The sequence below is a fragment of the Rhipicephalus sanguineus genome, chromosome 10 (assembly GCF_013339695.2).
Source record: "Rhipicephalus sanguineus isolate Rsan-2018 chromosome 10, BIME_Rsan_1.4, whole genome shotgun sequence".
NCBI classification, from domain to species: Eukaryota; Metazoa; Arthropoda; class Arachnida; order Ixodida; family Ixodidae; genus Rhipicephalus; species Rhipicephalus sanguineus.
This window is the reverse complement of record NC_051185.1, coordinates 150,988,741-151,004,871: the sequence shown is the minus strand read 5'-3', so window position 1 is coordinate 151,004,871 and position 16,131 is coordinate 150,988,741. Positions and strand designations below refer to the sequence as shown.

General features: G+C 45.3%; 1 protein-coding gene across 1 annotated transcript in view; it reads left to right on the top strand.

Moving 5' to 3' along the window:
- LOC119406825 (uncharacterized) overlaps window positions 1-16,131 on the top strand; it is a 227,186-nt gene that overhangs the window by 204,864 nt on the left and 6,191 nt on the right. The window contains exons 16-18 of the mRNA XM_049420225.1: window positions 3,032-3,125; window positions 7,600-7,764; window positions 8,636-8,882. Coding sequence (XP_049276182.1) covers window positions 3,032-3,125; window positions 7,600-7,764; window positions 8,636-8,882 — 506 coding nt within the window. The remainder of the gene's footprint in view (window positions 1-3,031; window positions 3,126-7,599; window positions 7,765-8,635; window positions 8,883-16,131) is intronic.

Below are 16,131 nucleotides of genomic sequence, written 5' to 3'. Positions count from 1 at the left end.
TACTCCTTTTGTCGGTGTGCTTTTTCTAAGATGGTTTGTTTTTCTACATGCTTTGTTTTTGCTATTTCATCTGTTGCTTTCTCTTTCATTTCAAGGGGGTATTTCTAATCGTATATGTAGTCCTTTATTTTTATGTTACCGAAAATTAATTGATATATTCATTTTATAACGTCTGTAAAAAGAAACATTGCTGAGTATACGTAATCCCCCCCCACAAAAAAATGCAGAACTGAAAGGGCTCATTAATGGTGAAGATGGCATACGAGAAAAGGGAGAGCATGTTCACCAAGACATGTGAAAAAGTAGACAAAGCCTGTCTAAAGGGTCTTGTTTATTGATATAGCATACCGGTAAACTGTGATAGCATTCAAATAGTGCAGTACTCTAAAAGCTTATTAATTAGAATTGCACAGGGATGCTTGTCAAGTTTGAATTAAATGAAATTTGTACAAATGAATGTGATGGACTAAAGGCTGTTTGTGATGACAAAAGGAGTGGAAACACTTCTGGAACAATCCCCTTTTATCTTAAAAACAAATTTGTGACTGTCTTTTTAACACGAAAGTGTTTTATGCCGGGGTCCACCAAGACTTTCACGACGTAAAATACGCCAGCAAAATGAACGCCATCAAATGGCAAAGAAAAAGAAACTATAGTTTCGTTGACAGGAGTCGAATCCATGACCTCTCGGTCTGCGACGATGGCTGGCATATTATCGACCGCAGAGCATAGCCTGCACATTTGAGATCACTTTTACCGAAGCGTCAGTTGATGACAATAGTAATCTGAGCATGATGATGATCATGATAGTGGTGGTGGCGACAAAGTAGGACCACATGTTGCTTAGCAGAGAAAGTGACCTCCGGTTCAAAGAGCCAGCCATGGCAGCCTGTAGTTTGAATGATCCATGCTGGATATGATTTCCTTGCGAATTTGTGAGCTCTTTGATTCATGGTGTTCTATGGAAGTATTCGTTCTAAAAGAATGGGTGTGCAAACACACACAAAAGAAAGAAGAAAGTGTTTGTGGTGTATTTACTTCTTTCTTGTGTCCGTGTGTGCTGCCCAGTCTTTTACAATGAATGTTTTATGAGTTTCCAGAAAAAATAATTTTCCTAGTAGCAACCCTCGCATGCAAATTCTTTGAATAGAAGACATGTTTAGTGTTTTTTAAATGCGAAGCATTTCTTAGCGAACCTCAGGCACTTTGAGCGTTTCTATCTACGTATCTATCTATCTATCTATCTAGCTGCCTACGTCTGGGTGCTCTCATGAGCGCATCCTTAGCTTGGTGTAGCCCAAAATTGGCATGGGAGGGTAAGAGGGTTTGACGAATATGACTGTCTGGTCGTGACATGAATAACGTGAAAATCCAGTCGCATACATTGTCAAACCCTTTCTTCCAGACACATGTGGCACATACCCATATACCACAGGCCACGGTAAGCGGGTATGCGCCACAGGTGTTCACAGTTTATATCTTCCCAGGAACCGTGAGAACAGAGGAGGTCGGAGGGGTTCCCTCGGGATACCGCAGCCTCCACCATGCGTTTAGAAGAGAACTTCAGTGCAAAACAAGACGGACCGCAAAGACTAGAAAGACAAGCACCGTGCGCTCTAAGCCAGCGCAACCAGTCTCCACCACCACGCAACTAGTACACCACCACCGCGAGAACAGACATTGAAAATTTAAATGCGAGGACGTTAAGAAAAACCGGCATCGCCAGTGTTAACCCGACGAATACAAAGAATAAAAATCAGGATTCCAGCAGGAATCGAACCCAAGCATTCTGCATGGCAGTCAGGTATTCTACCACAAAGCCACGCCGTGTCTTGAAACTGCTTTTGAAAAAGACCTTATGAAAAAGACCCTAGGGCATGTTCTTTGGGTCACCAATTGTAGCGAGAGATTGAGAGACATCAAGGCGGCCGAAGTGGCCGTGCCGAAATCTCGGCACTCGAGGCGCGAGTAGTTCGAACTCAGGCGCGAACGAGGCGCAAGCAGTTCGAGCACTCGAGGCGCGAGCAGTTTAGAACGAGCTCACGCTCCTGGAAGCTGGACGCCGGTAGCCGCTGCCGCTCTGCTTGTACTAGGGCCTTCGAATAAAGTGGCAAGACTTCGGCACGGTCACGTCGGCCGCCTTCACGTCTCTCTCTCGCTACAATACCATAAGTTACCCTTTAAACGCCAGTGTAGTCGACGTGCCTGGTAAAGCCATGATGGGCACACAACTACTATGTTTAGAAAAACACGTCGATCCACCTCGTAACGTTTCGCTCAAGGCAAAAAATGCAGCATAAACAACTACTCACTGATTGCTTCGCATGAAACCGATTCCCATAAGGTGTGGAGTCTGCCAAATTTTTATTTTTTTTTCTTTCATCTGGTACACTACATGCAACACCTTGGGGAAATAAATGAAATTTCTTGTTTAAGACGAGAGCAAACAGCTCTAAGCACGGGACGGAGAAGAACGACAGATACAAGCGCTTAGCTAACAACCACTGGTTTATTGCTTGTATATGAAGTATATATGGAAGCACTGCGCAGAAGAACAACAAAAACGCAGTAACTGCGCAATGCACAAAGAGGGTTAAGGAGTCATCATAATAGATGCGTCGGCAGAACAGGCTGTCATGTTTTGGACAAGTGATTGAGTTCACAGTTATGTAGATAAATTGAAGGAACACTGACGCACACATTTCCGTGTGCATGGATATGGTGCGCTTCACTAATCTCTCGTGTTATTTGCTGATTGTACGCTTCCAGAATGGTGCACCGCTCATGAATTGGCTGACAGCCACGTGCTTTGCAGTGCTGGACTAAATGACTGGGCACTGATCCGTTAAGTTAGTACGCGTGCTCTCCTAACCGGTCGTTCAAACATCGGCAGGTTTGGCCGATGTTTGAAATTTATTGTGGTCTATCAGCAAAGATTTTGTTGACCGAAGAGATTAGTGTGCGCATCTCCATTTGTCTACGTTGTATGTGGCCAGTGAAATAACCATATCTTTCTAAAATTGTTTTGCAGGATACATTGTGGAAGGTGGTGTATCTCGGTTGCCTCACGGAGCCCAGCAGTTAACGCAGCAGTTGCGACAAGCCCTCGCCCAGAAGCAGCTCAGGTTAATATTTGTATTTGTTATTTGTGCATGCTGCTTTTCTCGTGCACATTTTCAGTTGTCTTGTACATCGACAATTTTATCTCAATTATTGCACCCTAATCGACTTTGCTGATGGCTTCGCACAAGCACCATATATATTCATGTCAAAGTACAAAACAATAAAAATCAGCAGTAATCAAAGTTGGTAAATAATAGAACTTAAGGACAGAGCTATAGAAAATAACTTACACTAGTACAATGAAAGCACTGGGAGAGCAGTGCGGCTAGATGCATTCTTTTGGCAAAAAAGGAAAGACATAAACACCAACTCACCCAATAACATGTCCTTCTGCACTTCTAGCATAATGTTTAAGACATAATTTAGCGCAAAAAATAAGAGAACATCAAAGCTGCTAATTACAGCTTTATTTGAATGGTGACAAGAAATACTTAAAACCATATTTACTCGAATCCAATGTGCACCTTTCTTTCGATAAAGCACGTCCAAAAATTGCCAGCACATTAGAATCTGATATGAAATGTCTGAAACCATATTCGCAGCATTCATAAGAACCTCCCATCAGAAGGATCAAATGCAGTATTATCCTCATCACAAAATGGCGACAGAGCACAATTTGTTGCGAGTCCTTGTCGGTTTATTTCATGTATGACTGAGGCCTGTATGTGCAAATGGCGATTTGCTCCTTTCTTTACGAAAGCTTGTGTCAGCTTATGTCGAAGGAAAGTTATTTTGTGCACTGAAGATAGTACTTGCATTGCACCCTCTCTGCGTGCCCGAGGCCTGTGACTGGGACTAGAGGAAACAAGGGAGATCTTTGGCTGCTTGTCGACCAGGAGAAGTTCTTACAGGTTGAATACAGAAAAAAGAGTACTATGCCTATCTCGAACACCAGCTTGGAGACCTTCTTGAGCAACTGCGCGTGCAGACCGAGCTTGTCAAGATGACGGCCCTTCTGTTGGCATGTGGTCGAGTGCCAAAAACAGGTCGAGTGCCTCCCGACCGTCTTTTTTTTTTGTTTGTTTTTGGGGCCTTATACTAGCCTCGGCTTGTCGGCGTGTCGTGTCGTCGTCACGGTAAATCAAGTTGTCAAACTATGGTCAAAAATAAGTGTATAATTAGCCAAAATAAAGTAACATGATTTAAACTAATTTAAAATAGAGGAATAATCAGAATTTAATGGCATGAATTAACAGAAAATTTGTTAAATTCCGTCTCAAAATTGGTTTCTAATGCCAAGTTTTCTCTTGTAAAGTATACTTCATAGCACGTTGCGGTGTGTAACACGAAGACAACTTGAGGCAAGTCTGCCTCTCATTTAAATGATTAAAAACGGTTCAGTGGAGAAGAGTGTGCCACCACCTCAGCAAGGGCATGATTGCTCCTCCCACCGGCGCTTCTCCAGCGCCCAATCAGCGCGCGCCGTGGGGCGAGAGAGGATGAACGGCTTGCGTTCGCTCCGGAAATGCTCTCTGCAATGGACGCTGAACTGTAGGCTCGTAAGGAGCGAGAACGCCCCCTCGCCCGCAAAAGACAACGCTGATGCAGGGCCGATGAAGCTGAAACACCAGCGCACACTGCATGCTTCACCCCTCCTCAGGTTGCACATTAATGGAGCTGAAACATTTACCAAGCTTCATTGCTTCAAAAGTTCTTTTTAAATATTTTTTATTTTATTTTCCCCCACGGAATACCCCTTTCCTTTTGACTCACCCAGTTCGTCACGGTGGCCTCTCCCCCACCCCCTTTTCGCAGTTGCCCTTTCCTCCTCCTTTGTCTGGATTAGAGGACAGGGTACGAAGCATATACACACAAGCACTAAGGAACTCCCTTCTAGCCTTGAAGAAGACAAGTCAACTTGTCGAAACGTCGGCTCGAGCACACACCCCGTTTACAAATTTTTTCAGCTAAAAAAACATGGTGTTCAATGGACATAAAGTTACAAAGAGTAAAATACTTCATTATATTAATACATTATATCAGATATCAGACGTTGGTACTTCCAGCATACGCTACCAGAGTTTATTTGCTCCGCACCACAAAAATTTTGGGGCTTTCTAAGAAAACAGAACCAGGAAATTAGCCACATTGTACACGAGGGGAATACACTCAAACCTCGTTATAACGAACACGGATATAACGAATTATCGGTTATAACGAAGTAAATGAAGAATAGTCTTGTCATAGCTACAGTGTTACAAATAAACGTTTATAACGAATTTTCGGATATAACGAAGTTATTTTCGTGGCAGATGCGACTTTGTTATAGTGAGGTTTGAGTGTATAGTTGACGAAAATCACAACATTGCACAATATTTTAATGTTCATAGTGTTTTTTCGAGTTTTGATGCTACTGCACATCATAACCGTAGACCATACTTCTCTGCACCTGATATTGTATCAATACCAGGTGTCGTTTCTATGCTACTTAACCTTAAAACTGAATCCTTCCCAGGTCCAGATGATATACCTAATGTTTTTTTGAAAAGGTATGCACAAGCATTAGCACCTTTCATAGCTCGTATATTTCAAGTGTCCTTGTCTTCAGCTAGGCTGCCTAATGATTGGCTTTCGGCACGTGTTGTACCTGTACTGAAAAAAAGGTGACCCCACACTAGTAACAAATTATCGCCCTATATCACTAACCTCATCATGTGGCAAACTACTTGAACATATAATAGCTAAGGAAATTAATAAGTTTTTAGAGGATAACAGCATACTGTCTTCCTGTCAACATGGCTTTCGCAAAGGTTTCTCCACTATAACACAGTTAACAACAGTTGTTCACGATTTCGCTAGTGTTCTTGATGGGTATCCGGCCAGGTTGATGTAATATTCCTAGATTTTAAGAAAGCCTTCGACCTTATATTACAGAGCAAGCTTATTAGTAAACTAGAATCAATTTATCTTCCAGCTTATATAGTTAATTGGGTGGCTGCCTATCTGTCTAACCGCAATCAGTTCGTTTCTAATAGTGGCCACTCCTCCGAGAAGTTACCAGTTTCATGTGGTGTGCCCCAGGGCAGTGTACTTGGCCCCTTATTATTCTTGATATTCATTAACGACATTACAAATGAAATACATTCCCCTGTTCAAATTAAATTATTTGCGGATGATTGCGTACTTTATAATGAAATTAAACGCCATGAAGATCAACTATTACTCAACTATAATCTCCAAAATATTCTTTTCTGGTGTGATCGGTGTAGCATGGAGTTAAATGTCAGTAAAACAGTGTACATGTCAATAACTAAAAAGAAATCTAAAAAACTTTCTTTTGGGTACAAACTGGGTTCTGAAAGGCTTGCAGAAGTGAATGAGTACAAGTACCTGGGAATCACTATTTCAAACAACCTTAGTTGGAATACGCACATTACCAACATATGCAACTCTTCGTTCAGAAAACATTGCTTTCTCAGACATAAGCTAAAAGATACACCCTCTAGCACTAGGTTAATGGCTTATACATCACTAATTCGGCCCAAACTTGAATATGCCAGCATTGTCTGGGATCCGTACACAAAAAACTAATATCGATTCACTGGAAATGATTCAGCGTAAAGCTGTCAGGTTCATGTATTCTAAATATCGTAATAGTGACTCTCCCTCTAGTTCAGTGACACAGAATGGTATTCAAACTCTACAGTTACGCAGAAAAATACAGAGACTAAAATTTCTGTTTTCGCTGAAAAATAATCTCTTAGCCATAAACCCAAGTCCTTATATAATGTCACTTACTGCTCGAACAACACGGCATCGTCACGCTGAATCTCTAACACCCTATCGGACACACACTGATCTTTTCAAATATTCCTTCTTCCCGCGAACCATCACCGACTGGAACAACCTACCATTTCCCCCCTTACAAAACGCCGATTTCTTAGAACATGTAACTATTTCAACTTCTCACCATGATGTACCAATTTCTTATACATTCATTATCTGTTATTTCCTGTTTCCCTAGCCTAAAACGCCAATGTCACTTGCCTTATTTTATGCCTCTATGTGTATCTATGTATGACGTGCTTTTGCAACATCGTCTTATTTCTAGTGTGTGGAAATTTTCGTTTATGTTTCTACTTTTGTTGCTTCAATTTGGAGTGCCCCTTCTAAAGAAACTATGCAGTTTTTGCCTTATTTTATGCTGCAGTTTCTTTTTTATATTTATCAGTGTTATTTCTGTTGAGTATGCGATTGCTCTGCCTTTATTTGATGTGCCTTCTCGTGTACTTTTGTCCCTCCTGCTTGGGCCCCTGTTTGGGCCTGCAGTATTTTGTAAATAAATAAAATAAATAAATATACTGAAGATATATAAAAGTGACCTGCCGATTTTTCTGACTTCATTAGATTTCGGTTTCACTAGACATCTCATGCATATATAAAGTGTTTTTTTTTTGCGTCACTGCTTCACATGAAGAGAGGAACTTCTTCGTTGTGATAGTATTACTGGCGATTCACACTGCATTGTGTTTGCAGCTTGTTTGGAGAGTTGGAGTTGTACCTGGTGCGTTGGGTGCAGCAGCAAGCGTGCTACGTGGCACCAAACTACCGAACAGAACTCAATGCCTGCCACTGTGATCCTGCTGCCTACGAGTGCTGCTTGCCTCTGGGACGTTTCTTCCAGCCACCTGCACCTCACATGTGAGCATAGTGTGTCAGCCCTGTCTCACTTACTGGAACAGCGATTAAGACATTCATTCTATGATAATAATTAAGCTACAGTTATTCGTCAGTCCTCAGTTGTCATTACGCTGCCTCTGCCATTATTTTCTCTGTGTGGTCCTCACCATGTCATTGATACGTCATCACCGTGATACCGTTACCGTTGTCACATTTTTGTGGTTGGGTGCAGGTGGGCGAATTTGTGCAAACTGGACAGTTCATGTAATGTGCATGTCAGGCACTGTGACACGCAATGTTCCACTGGTATTTATATGGAGAAAAGCATTAGTCCCAGTGAGCAAAGTATGTAGGTTTGCAAGTGTTCATGTTGTTGGTCCATCTCTTGCTGTATGTACTGCAGGTTTCTCAAACTCACCTCAGCTAGTGGGCCAAAATTTCATCCCGCAAGGGCCGGGAGAGAATGTTGGAGCGAGAGGGAGGAGAGGGAAAGGGATGAACGGAATTTCAGCTGACCTTGCCATTTGAAAGAATGCAGAATTTCCCATATGTCACATGTGGGTCTATCCTGAAGGGACTTTAGCGTCAGGATTCGAGAAACACATCGATGCAGATCACCAGAATAACTAAAGTCTGGACGCCAATTCTGAAATGTAGTTTTCTTCCACATATATGTTTCAACACATGGTGACCGCATGAAGGTGCCTCACGAAAAGCTGTAGCTTACCCAAACAAGGCATTATTAATCCCAATGGGCGAGAAAATAGTGCTAGTACTGTTTAGCAAAGTCGAACACTAATGAGTGTACTTATTGAGAAAATTTAAAAAAATATGGGACGAACACAATTGTATGCGGGCCACATGTTTGAGACCCCTGATGTGCTCATTGCAGGGAGGCCCGCTTGGACCTGGGGCGGTTCCAATGCCCGGAGGGTTTGTTCCGGCCCGAGCTGTGGGGCCTAGACTGCCCGGGCCTCGGCAAGCTGCTGCAGCGTGCTCTGCAGGAGTGCTCACTGGACGTGCGTCGACAGATGGCGCGTTCTGTGTTCCTCTCGGGAGGCCTCTCGCTGTTGCCGGGATTGCCTCAGCGGCTGCAGACCGAACTGGACGCCCTCACTCCAGAGTCTCTGCAGCCCAAGGTTAGTGTGCACGTCGAATGCTCAACCGGCACTGACGCTGGCGCCGCTGGCTATCGCAATGGATTCCTGATGGCATGGACAATCAAGCTTACGTTGTGACGTCACCCGCCCACATTTACACATGCACACATGTGAATGGTTACACTTTCCATTCAGCAGCTAGAGTTAGTGACCCTTCCCAAAGTCCAGGCACGCTAACAAGTTCTGATCTCTTCTCTGAGAGACAGCCAACCTATAGATGGTCCAAGCACCTCACGCTTCTTCAAGAACTTCCGAGTGTCATATTCCTGCAAATACACCAACGCTTCGCTTGCCACTTCACTCATTGCAGCCTTAAGGGGGGACGCGGGGATCGAATCGCGAAAAATGGCAAAAAAATTGATTTTCTGAAAATCACATTTTCAGTTTCTGTAGCCCTTTTTCTATGTAATTCCAAAATATCGTCGCTGAAAACCACGTAGAAATGCTATTAAAAATTGTTGCGCCCGCTGAGATCACGGAAATCGCAAAAAAGAAAGCGTTTTTCAAAAAATAATAGCTCCGCAACGACGCGACCAAGCACCACCATCTAGGGCTCGTCTGAAAGAGCATTTCTCCGCCTTCAAATTCCCCGCCTCAGCTGGCTCCTCCATTTAAAAACAAGCGCACAAAAAGCAAACGTTTAAAGGTCGTTTCGAGGCCCCCGATTGGCCGCGGCCGCCATGATGCTCCAGCGCGCCTCGCCATTGGTCCGATGGTCGCTCCCAGTGTGCGTCGTCTGCGGCTTCCGCGTTGCGGGGTCACGGCTGTCAAAAATCACGCTAATTACAGAAGCGTTCGCACTCGTTTTGTGTTCGCTGGTCGACGATAATTACGCGTTAGCAGCTGCACCCAGAAGCTCAATCATCAGACCGTGTATTAGACTGCGATAGCCCGACGCGCTCGTCGCGAACATCGCAGTAGCACGTCGCGTTCACTCGTCGGACCCACGGTTAGAAGTTCTGCCCGTCGGCATCTCGGACCTCGTGACGAAGATCACCGCGGGACGACCTTTTGTGCTCGTGATCGAACATGACTAACTCGGAAACATCGGGCATCGCGGCAGCGCACACCGCGACCGTGCTTACTGCTCGGAGTCGTGGCTAGGCCTAACTACGTTCACGGCGCCGACGAATTCGAACTTTGCGAGGAAGAACATCGTGCTAGCAAACATGCGAAAGCGAACAATCCGCAATGCGCTTTGTTGCAAGCAACTAATCATATCGCCCGCTCGCAGCTCGGAATCGCTGATCGGCACTTGACGCATCGGCAGCGCCGCGGACCCCACGGCCACGGCCGCTCGATCTCGCCACGTTCATCACACAGCGATCGCTCGAAGCACCGTGACAATTTCGCACGTCGGCGCCCCAAAATGCAAGGCCAAGCATATTGCACGCCGATGTTTCATCGCTGCGGCTTGGCATATTGCGCATCGCCACCAAATGCCGCCACCCAGCGTATCGGGCACCGACTTCCCGAACCCCGCGGCCGAGCACTTCGCGGTGAAATAAGCACTCAGTGGTGATGTAATTTAGGCGCGCTTCAAGCCGTGCATGGTATCGCAGCAAGCTTTTGTAAATGTACTGAAATAATGAAAGCCTCGCCGACTACCATTACCGCGACCGGGTGAATGATGAAGCGTATCAAGGCGGGGGTGACAAATGAACTTGTGTAAAGGAGTGAACGAATTTTTATCTGCCAAACTCGCTTCATTAAGTACAACTCAGAAATTCCTGTGCCACCAATGTCATGGCCATAAATGCCACAGCACACCTAAATTTGCATGCCACAGACTTGTAATGTGCAAGTCTGGGCATTAAACCTGATAGGCTCACCCTTCAAAGAGCTGACAAAAATAACCAATAAAGAAAAAGGAAAGCACATAGCGCAGAAAAATTAAAGATCAAGGACATAAGAAAACCCCTGCAAGCAAAGACTAAATATTACAGCCCCAGGGCGTTTTGATTTACATGTAGTGGCTGTGAAACTTTAGGGCCCGTTTTCTCAGAAGTGTGTTTTGACCAGACTGTCTCACTTGCAGAAAGCGTAGCACGACTATGCCTTGATGGATTTTCATGAGGTCTGTTGCATTGTATTCCCTAGTCAATTCTCTACGCTGTGACATTCCTGTATTTTTGAATTACTCCCTCGTTTTTTTTACTCTTTAGCTAATTTGACATGACGATAACGAATGCATTATGCAAGCATGGATGTAATGTTCTGTGTAAAAAAAAAATCGGGGTAATAAAAATATTTGGATAATGTCACAGCATGAACCATTCATATGGCTAACATATAAGGGCAACTTTGGGCTTTCACCGTGTTTTGTTGTCACGCCAGGCTTTCTGCAAGTTTAGTACAAGAATGATGCAAGTAAAATTTATATGTCAAACTGCTGGAGATATCTTAATGAAATTCGTAAATAGTCATTCAGTGCACTCCCAATAAGCATGCCAAATTTCATTGTTCTACTACAAAAAATAAAGAATTTCAGCTTCGATCCCCACCTCCCCCCTTAATTTTGTTTGCAATCTGTTGCGCCTCATTCAATGCAACATTTTTTTTCTTCAGTTGTGTTTCGAAATCTCCTTGTGTAGCTGCTTCCAAATATCTCATGTGCATTGTACATCACTTTATGACAGGCTACATGCTGACCCTCTGCTACTTTCTGCAGCCTTGCAACTTGTTTGACAAATACTACAATGCATTGCAATAATAGGACATGTTAACTAGCGAAAAAAAGACGTGGACGAGAAGAAGGAATACAGGACACGTCTTCTCGTCCACGTCTTTTTTTCGCTAGTTAACATGTCCTATTATTCACGTTACCAACTAGCCCAACTTTCCGCCTTAAATGCATTGCAATACTTGATTGTTCATTTGAAGATTACAGAAGAGAATCAGCACATTGTTTCTCCACACTCTTTGTGGACTTGTAAAGGAGAATATTTATTTATTATAGAGCTGTGTTAATAGCAAAATTTTGGGTGCAATGTGAATTCGAATAATAAAGATTGAGTGCAAATCGAATCGAATAATTCTCGAATATTTTTCAAATACCTTGAAGCGAAATTACAGAAAAAAGTTTCAGAGGATCCCTAAGCATATTCTTATGAGATAGGAACATGAAAACGTTTCTCTAGGCTTGGTTGGGGAAGCACTAGAGGAATGCTGTGAAGTAGTGCTCCCTAGATGTCATATAAAGAATGAGAAAATGTGGAGGCCAAATTGTGTTTATTTATATGATTTGGTAAACCAAAGTAGCGTCGACAACACTACACATTGGCGCCAGCGTCAGTGCCGGTTGAGCAATCACATGTTTTCCGCACACGGTTTTTGCGGATGCTGGACGAGTGCACGCTTTCGCAAACCTGGCCAATGGGGGGATGCGGCCTTTGTATTGCGAAAAATAACAAAAAAATCTGTTTTTTGAAAATCACATTTTCAGTTTCTGTGGCCCTATTTCTGATTCAAAAATATGTTCACTGAAAACTACGTAGAAGTGCAGTGAAAATTTGTTGCGCCTGCCAAGGTGGCAACAATTATTGCGGAAATCGCAAAAAAAAATACAGCATTTTTAAAACAATTATAGCTCCGCAACAGCACAACCGGGCGCCACCATTTTGGGCTCGTTGGAAAGAGCATTTCTCCGTCTTCAAATTTCCCACTTCAGCTAGGTCCTGCATTCAGAAACATGTGTACAAAAGGCGAATGTTTGAAGTTCATTTCGAGGCCTCTGATTGGCTACATCCGCCATGTTGCTCCAATATGCGTCGCCATTGGTCTGATCCTCGCTCCGGGAGAGCATCGTCTGCAGCTTGCGCGTCGCGAAGTCACGACTGTCGAAAATCACGCTACTTAGAGGCGCGTTCGCACTCATTCTGTGTTCACGGGTCGACAATCATTTAGACCATAATTACGCTTTAGTTTGGCAGATTGTCACGTTCTCTCGGGAGCGCTTGCAATGTGGGATGGAGTTGGGAGAGAGAGAGTCGGGAGACCGTGGCGTCACGGCAAACACACTTTATCAGATACAACACTGCAAACAAAATTCACACCCTCAAAATTTACAACAAAAAGTAATACATTAGGGAAATACTAATCTAGTGCGCACTCACTAACTGCGCTATCATCACAAAGCATTCGAGCTATGATTAGCTCCCCTAGCCTGAAAGTCTGGCCACTATGGCACCTAGTCTGTCACTACCTCAATCGAACGTTCTTACGTGGGGTTCACTGACTCGGTTCGGCGCCAAAGTCAACACCCTGTCCCGTCGTCGAAGCTCCTGTTGACGTCTCAGTCGTCGTCGTTGATTAGTCTCCTCACTGGTCGACTTCATCGCCGATACTTCGGTCTTTCGTCGACAATGTCGGTCTCGCCCGGTTAGGCCTAACTCTCGGCCTCTCCTCAATGAACTTCCGACTTCGCTCTCTGGCGATTGTCGTTGGGTTGCCGTCTTGTCGAGCTGGGGTAGTGCCACAGATGCCACGAGAACTGCTGCGATGAGGCGGTCGCAAGCCCTGGAAGCCTCGCTCGGTAGACACCAAGGTCGACGGCCACCCTCCCAAGCCTCTCGTGCCGCTGCCTCCAGAACTGGGCTCTGCTGTTCCCGTCGCGGGTGCGACGCTGGCTTGCACCACCTTGTTCTTCTTCAACTCCACCGAACAATGCCTGCCCCTTGTCCTGTGGTCTTCCTCCACAGCTCGGGTCGCATGGCACATGCCCTTCCCCGGCCAATGGCGAGCGCGGACGTGGCGGGAGTGCACCATCGGGGAATTTCCGTGCCCCACACACCATCGCCACATCTGGCCTTTCGGCACGCGTCGCGTGCCCCTTTACTCATGACACAGATGCAAGCACAAGCTCAATCATCAGATTACAATAGCACAACACGCTTGTCGCGAACTTCGGAGTCACTCATGGTTCCCATGACTGCTTCTTGGGAACCATAAGTGCCAACGACTTCGCCGAACGACAGCGAGTCGACCTTAAACTCGGGGCCCTTGTGGAATACCTTGAGGGTAGGACTGCCATTGTTCCGAAGGCATTCAAGCGGGGACTGGCATCGTTTATCTTGCAAAACGGCGTTCTCTTAAAGAAGAACTTCTCACCCCTTCGAGCCAACTACCTTCTCATAGTGCCTTCAGCATTGAGACCAGAAGTCCTCCAGGCCCTACATGACGACCCGACGGCTGGACATCTCGGTGTTTCCTGCACGCTTACAAGAATACAGGAATAGTACTACTGGCCGCGCCTTGCCGCCAATGCCGCTCGTTACGTAAGGACATTCTGAGACTGTCAGCGATGCAAGGCACCGCCGACAAGACCAGCAAGCTTTCTTCGCCCGATTCAACCACTTCGCCGACCGTTCCAGCAGATCGGTATGAACCTACTGTGGCTGTTCACTATGTCGACTTGCGGAAATAAATGGATCGTCGTAGCTACCGACTACCTCACCCGCTGCACCGAAACAAGGGCCTTACCTGGAGGCAGTGCCACCGAGGTAACGAAGTTCTTCATTGAAGACATCGTCCTGCATCATGGCGCCCCAGAGGTCCTCATCTCCAACAGAGGTACGGTCTTTACTGCGGAGCTAACTCAGGCGATCTTGAGATGCAGCCAGACAAGTCACCACCGGACCACCGCCTACCACCCACAGACCAATATGGCCTCAAACAAGACCATCGCCGACATGATGGCCATGTACGTCGACGTCGAGCACAAGACGTGGGATGCCATCCTTCTGTACGTAACCTTGGCATACAACACAGCAGTACAAGAAATGATGCAGCTGTCGCCGTATAAGTTGGTCTACAGAAGAAGCCCGGCAATGACGCTCGGCACAATGTTGCCAGCTACCACTGAGCGAGACAATCTCGACGTCACCACTTAATTGAAACGTGCCGAAGACGCTCAACAGCTCGCCCGCCTGTGTATCACGAACCAACAGAGGATCGACAGCCGTCACTATAATCTTCGGCGATGCCACTGGGAAAACCAACCCGGTGACCGTGTGTGGGTCGGGACATCGATACGCCAACATGGACTCAGTGAAAAACTTCTTTGGCGATATTTCGGACCATACAAGGTGCTACGACATCTCGGTGCACTGAACTACGAGGTTGTTCCGGATGGCATCACAAACTCTTAGTGGCATAGCTCACGACCTGAAGTCGTTCACATCGTGCACCTCAAGCCATTTTATGATCGTTGAGGAACCTGAGGACTCTGCTTTTGCATGCTTTATTGTTGTTCTTTCGAGTTACCTGCATTTTTTTTACTTCCATGTTCTGTTTTATGCATCGGGACGATGCTTCTGCAGAGGGGGGCATTGCCACACCCACTTTTTGTTTTATTTTTATGTACTCGAGCTTCACCCAGAAAAGCTGATAGCAACGCTTGGCACAGACCTTGCCGCAGTGTTCGTGAAGCTTCACAGTTGTCTGAGATCATTCAGTCAAGATTATGCATGACGCGAATAGTCAAGTTTTTTCAAGAGCTTTAGCAAGCGCCGGCGGTAATGCTAGAACCTTCGATGCCGCATGTATAAATACCGACGGGCCTTACCGCAGATCAGATTATCGACGGCCGACACTCTGTTCGTCGCTATCAGTGCACAGTGTGTATTGCGTGTAGTTTGACTCTCCGTTTCCCGACCACAAGTTCGACCAAATAAAGAGTTTCAGCTTGGACACGCCGACTGCTGCCTTCGTCAACATCACGACCCCGTAACAATATTCCAAGCAGAGGATTAGAAGAAGTAACAAAGTTATTACATAATGACTTATTAAGAATGGACGGGCAGCTGTCTTCCGGAATAGCGTTCCTAGTAGAGTCGACTCTATTGGGAACACTATTCCGGAGGACAGCTGCCCGTCAGCAAGGCTGATAGTTTCACAAACAGAAGGATAGTGTATCGTAATAACTTTTTCTAGCGCCGACTGACACACTGACAAAGAGAGGGAACAACACCAGCGCTCTGCTGTTGTTCATGTGCTCCGTGCGTCAGTCGGCGCTAGAAAAAGTTATAACGATGTATCTGTACCAACTAGCTCGCCTTTCAGTATTACTCCGGAAGGATAGTGCTCAGAGGAAGCAGAATGTTCCTGTGGATGTTTTGGTATACTGAACCCCACACTTTTCCAGATTAGACTCTGTTTTTACTCGACTGGTGGAAGGCCTTCTTCATGCAGGTGGCCAATTCATTCATTAAAGGGAAAAGGTGCCTGC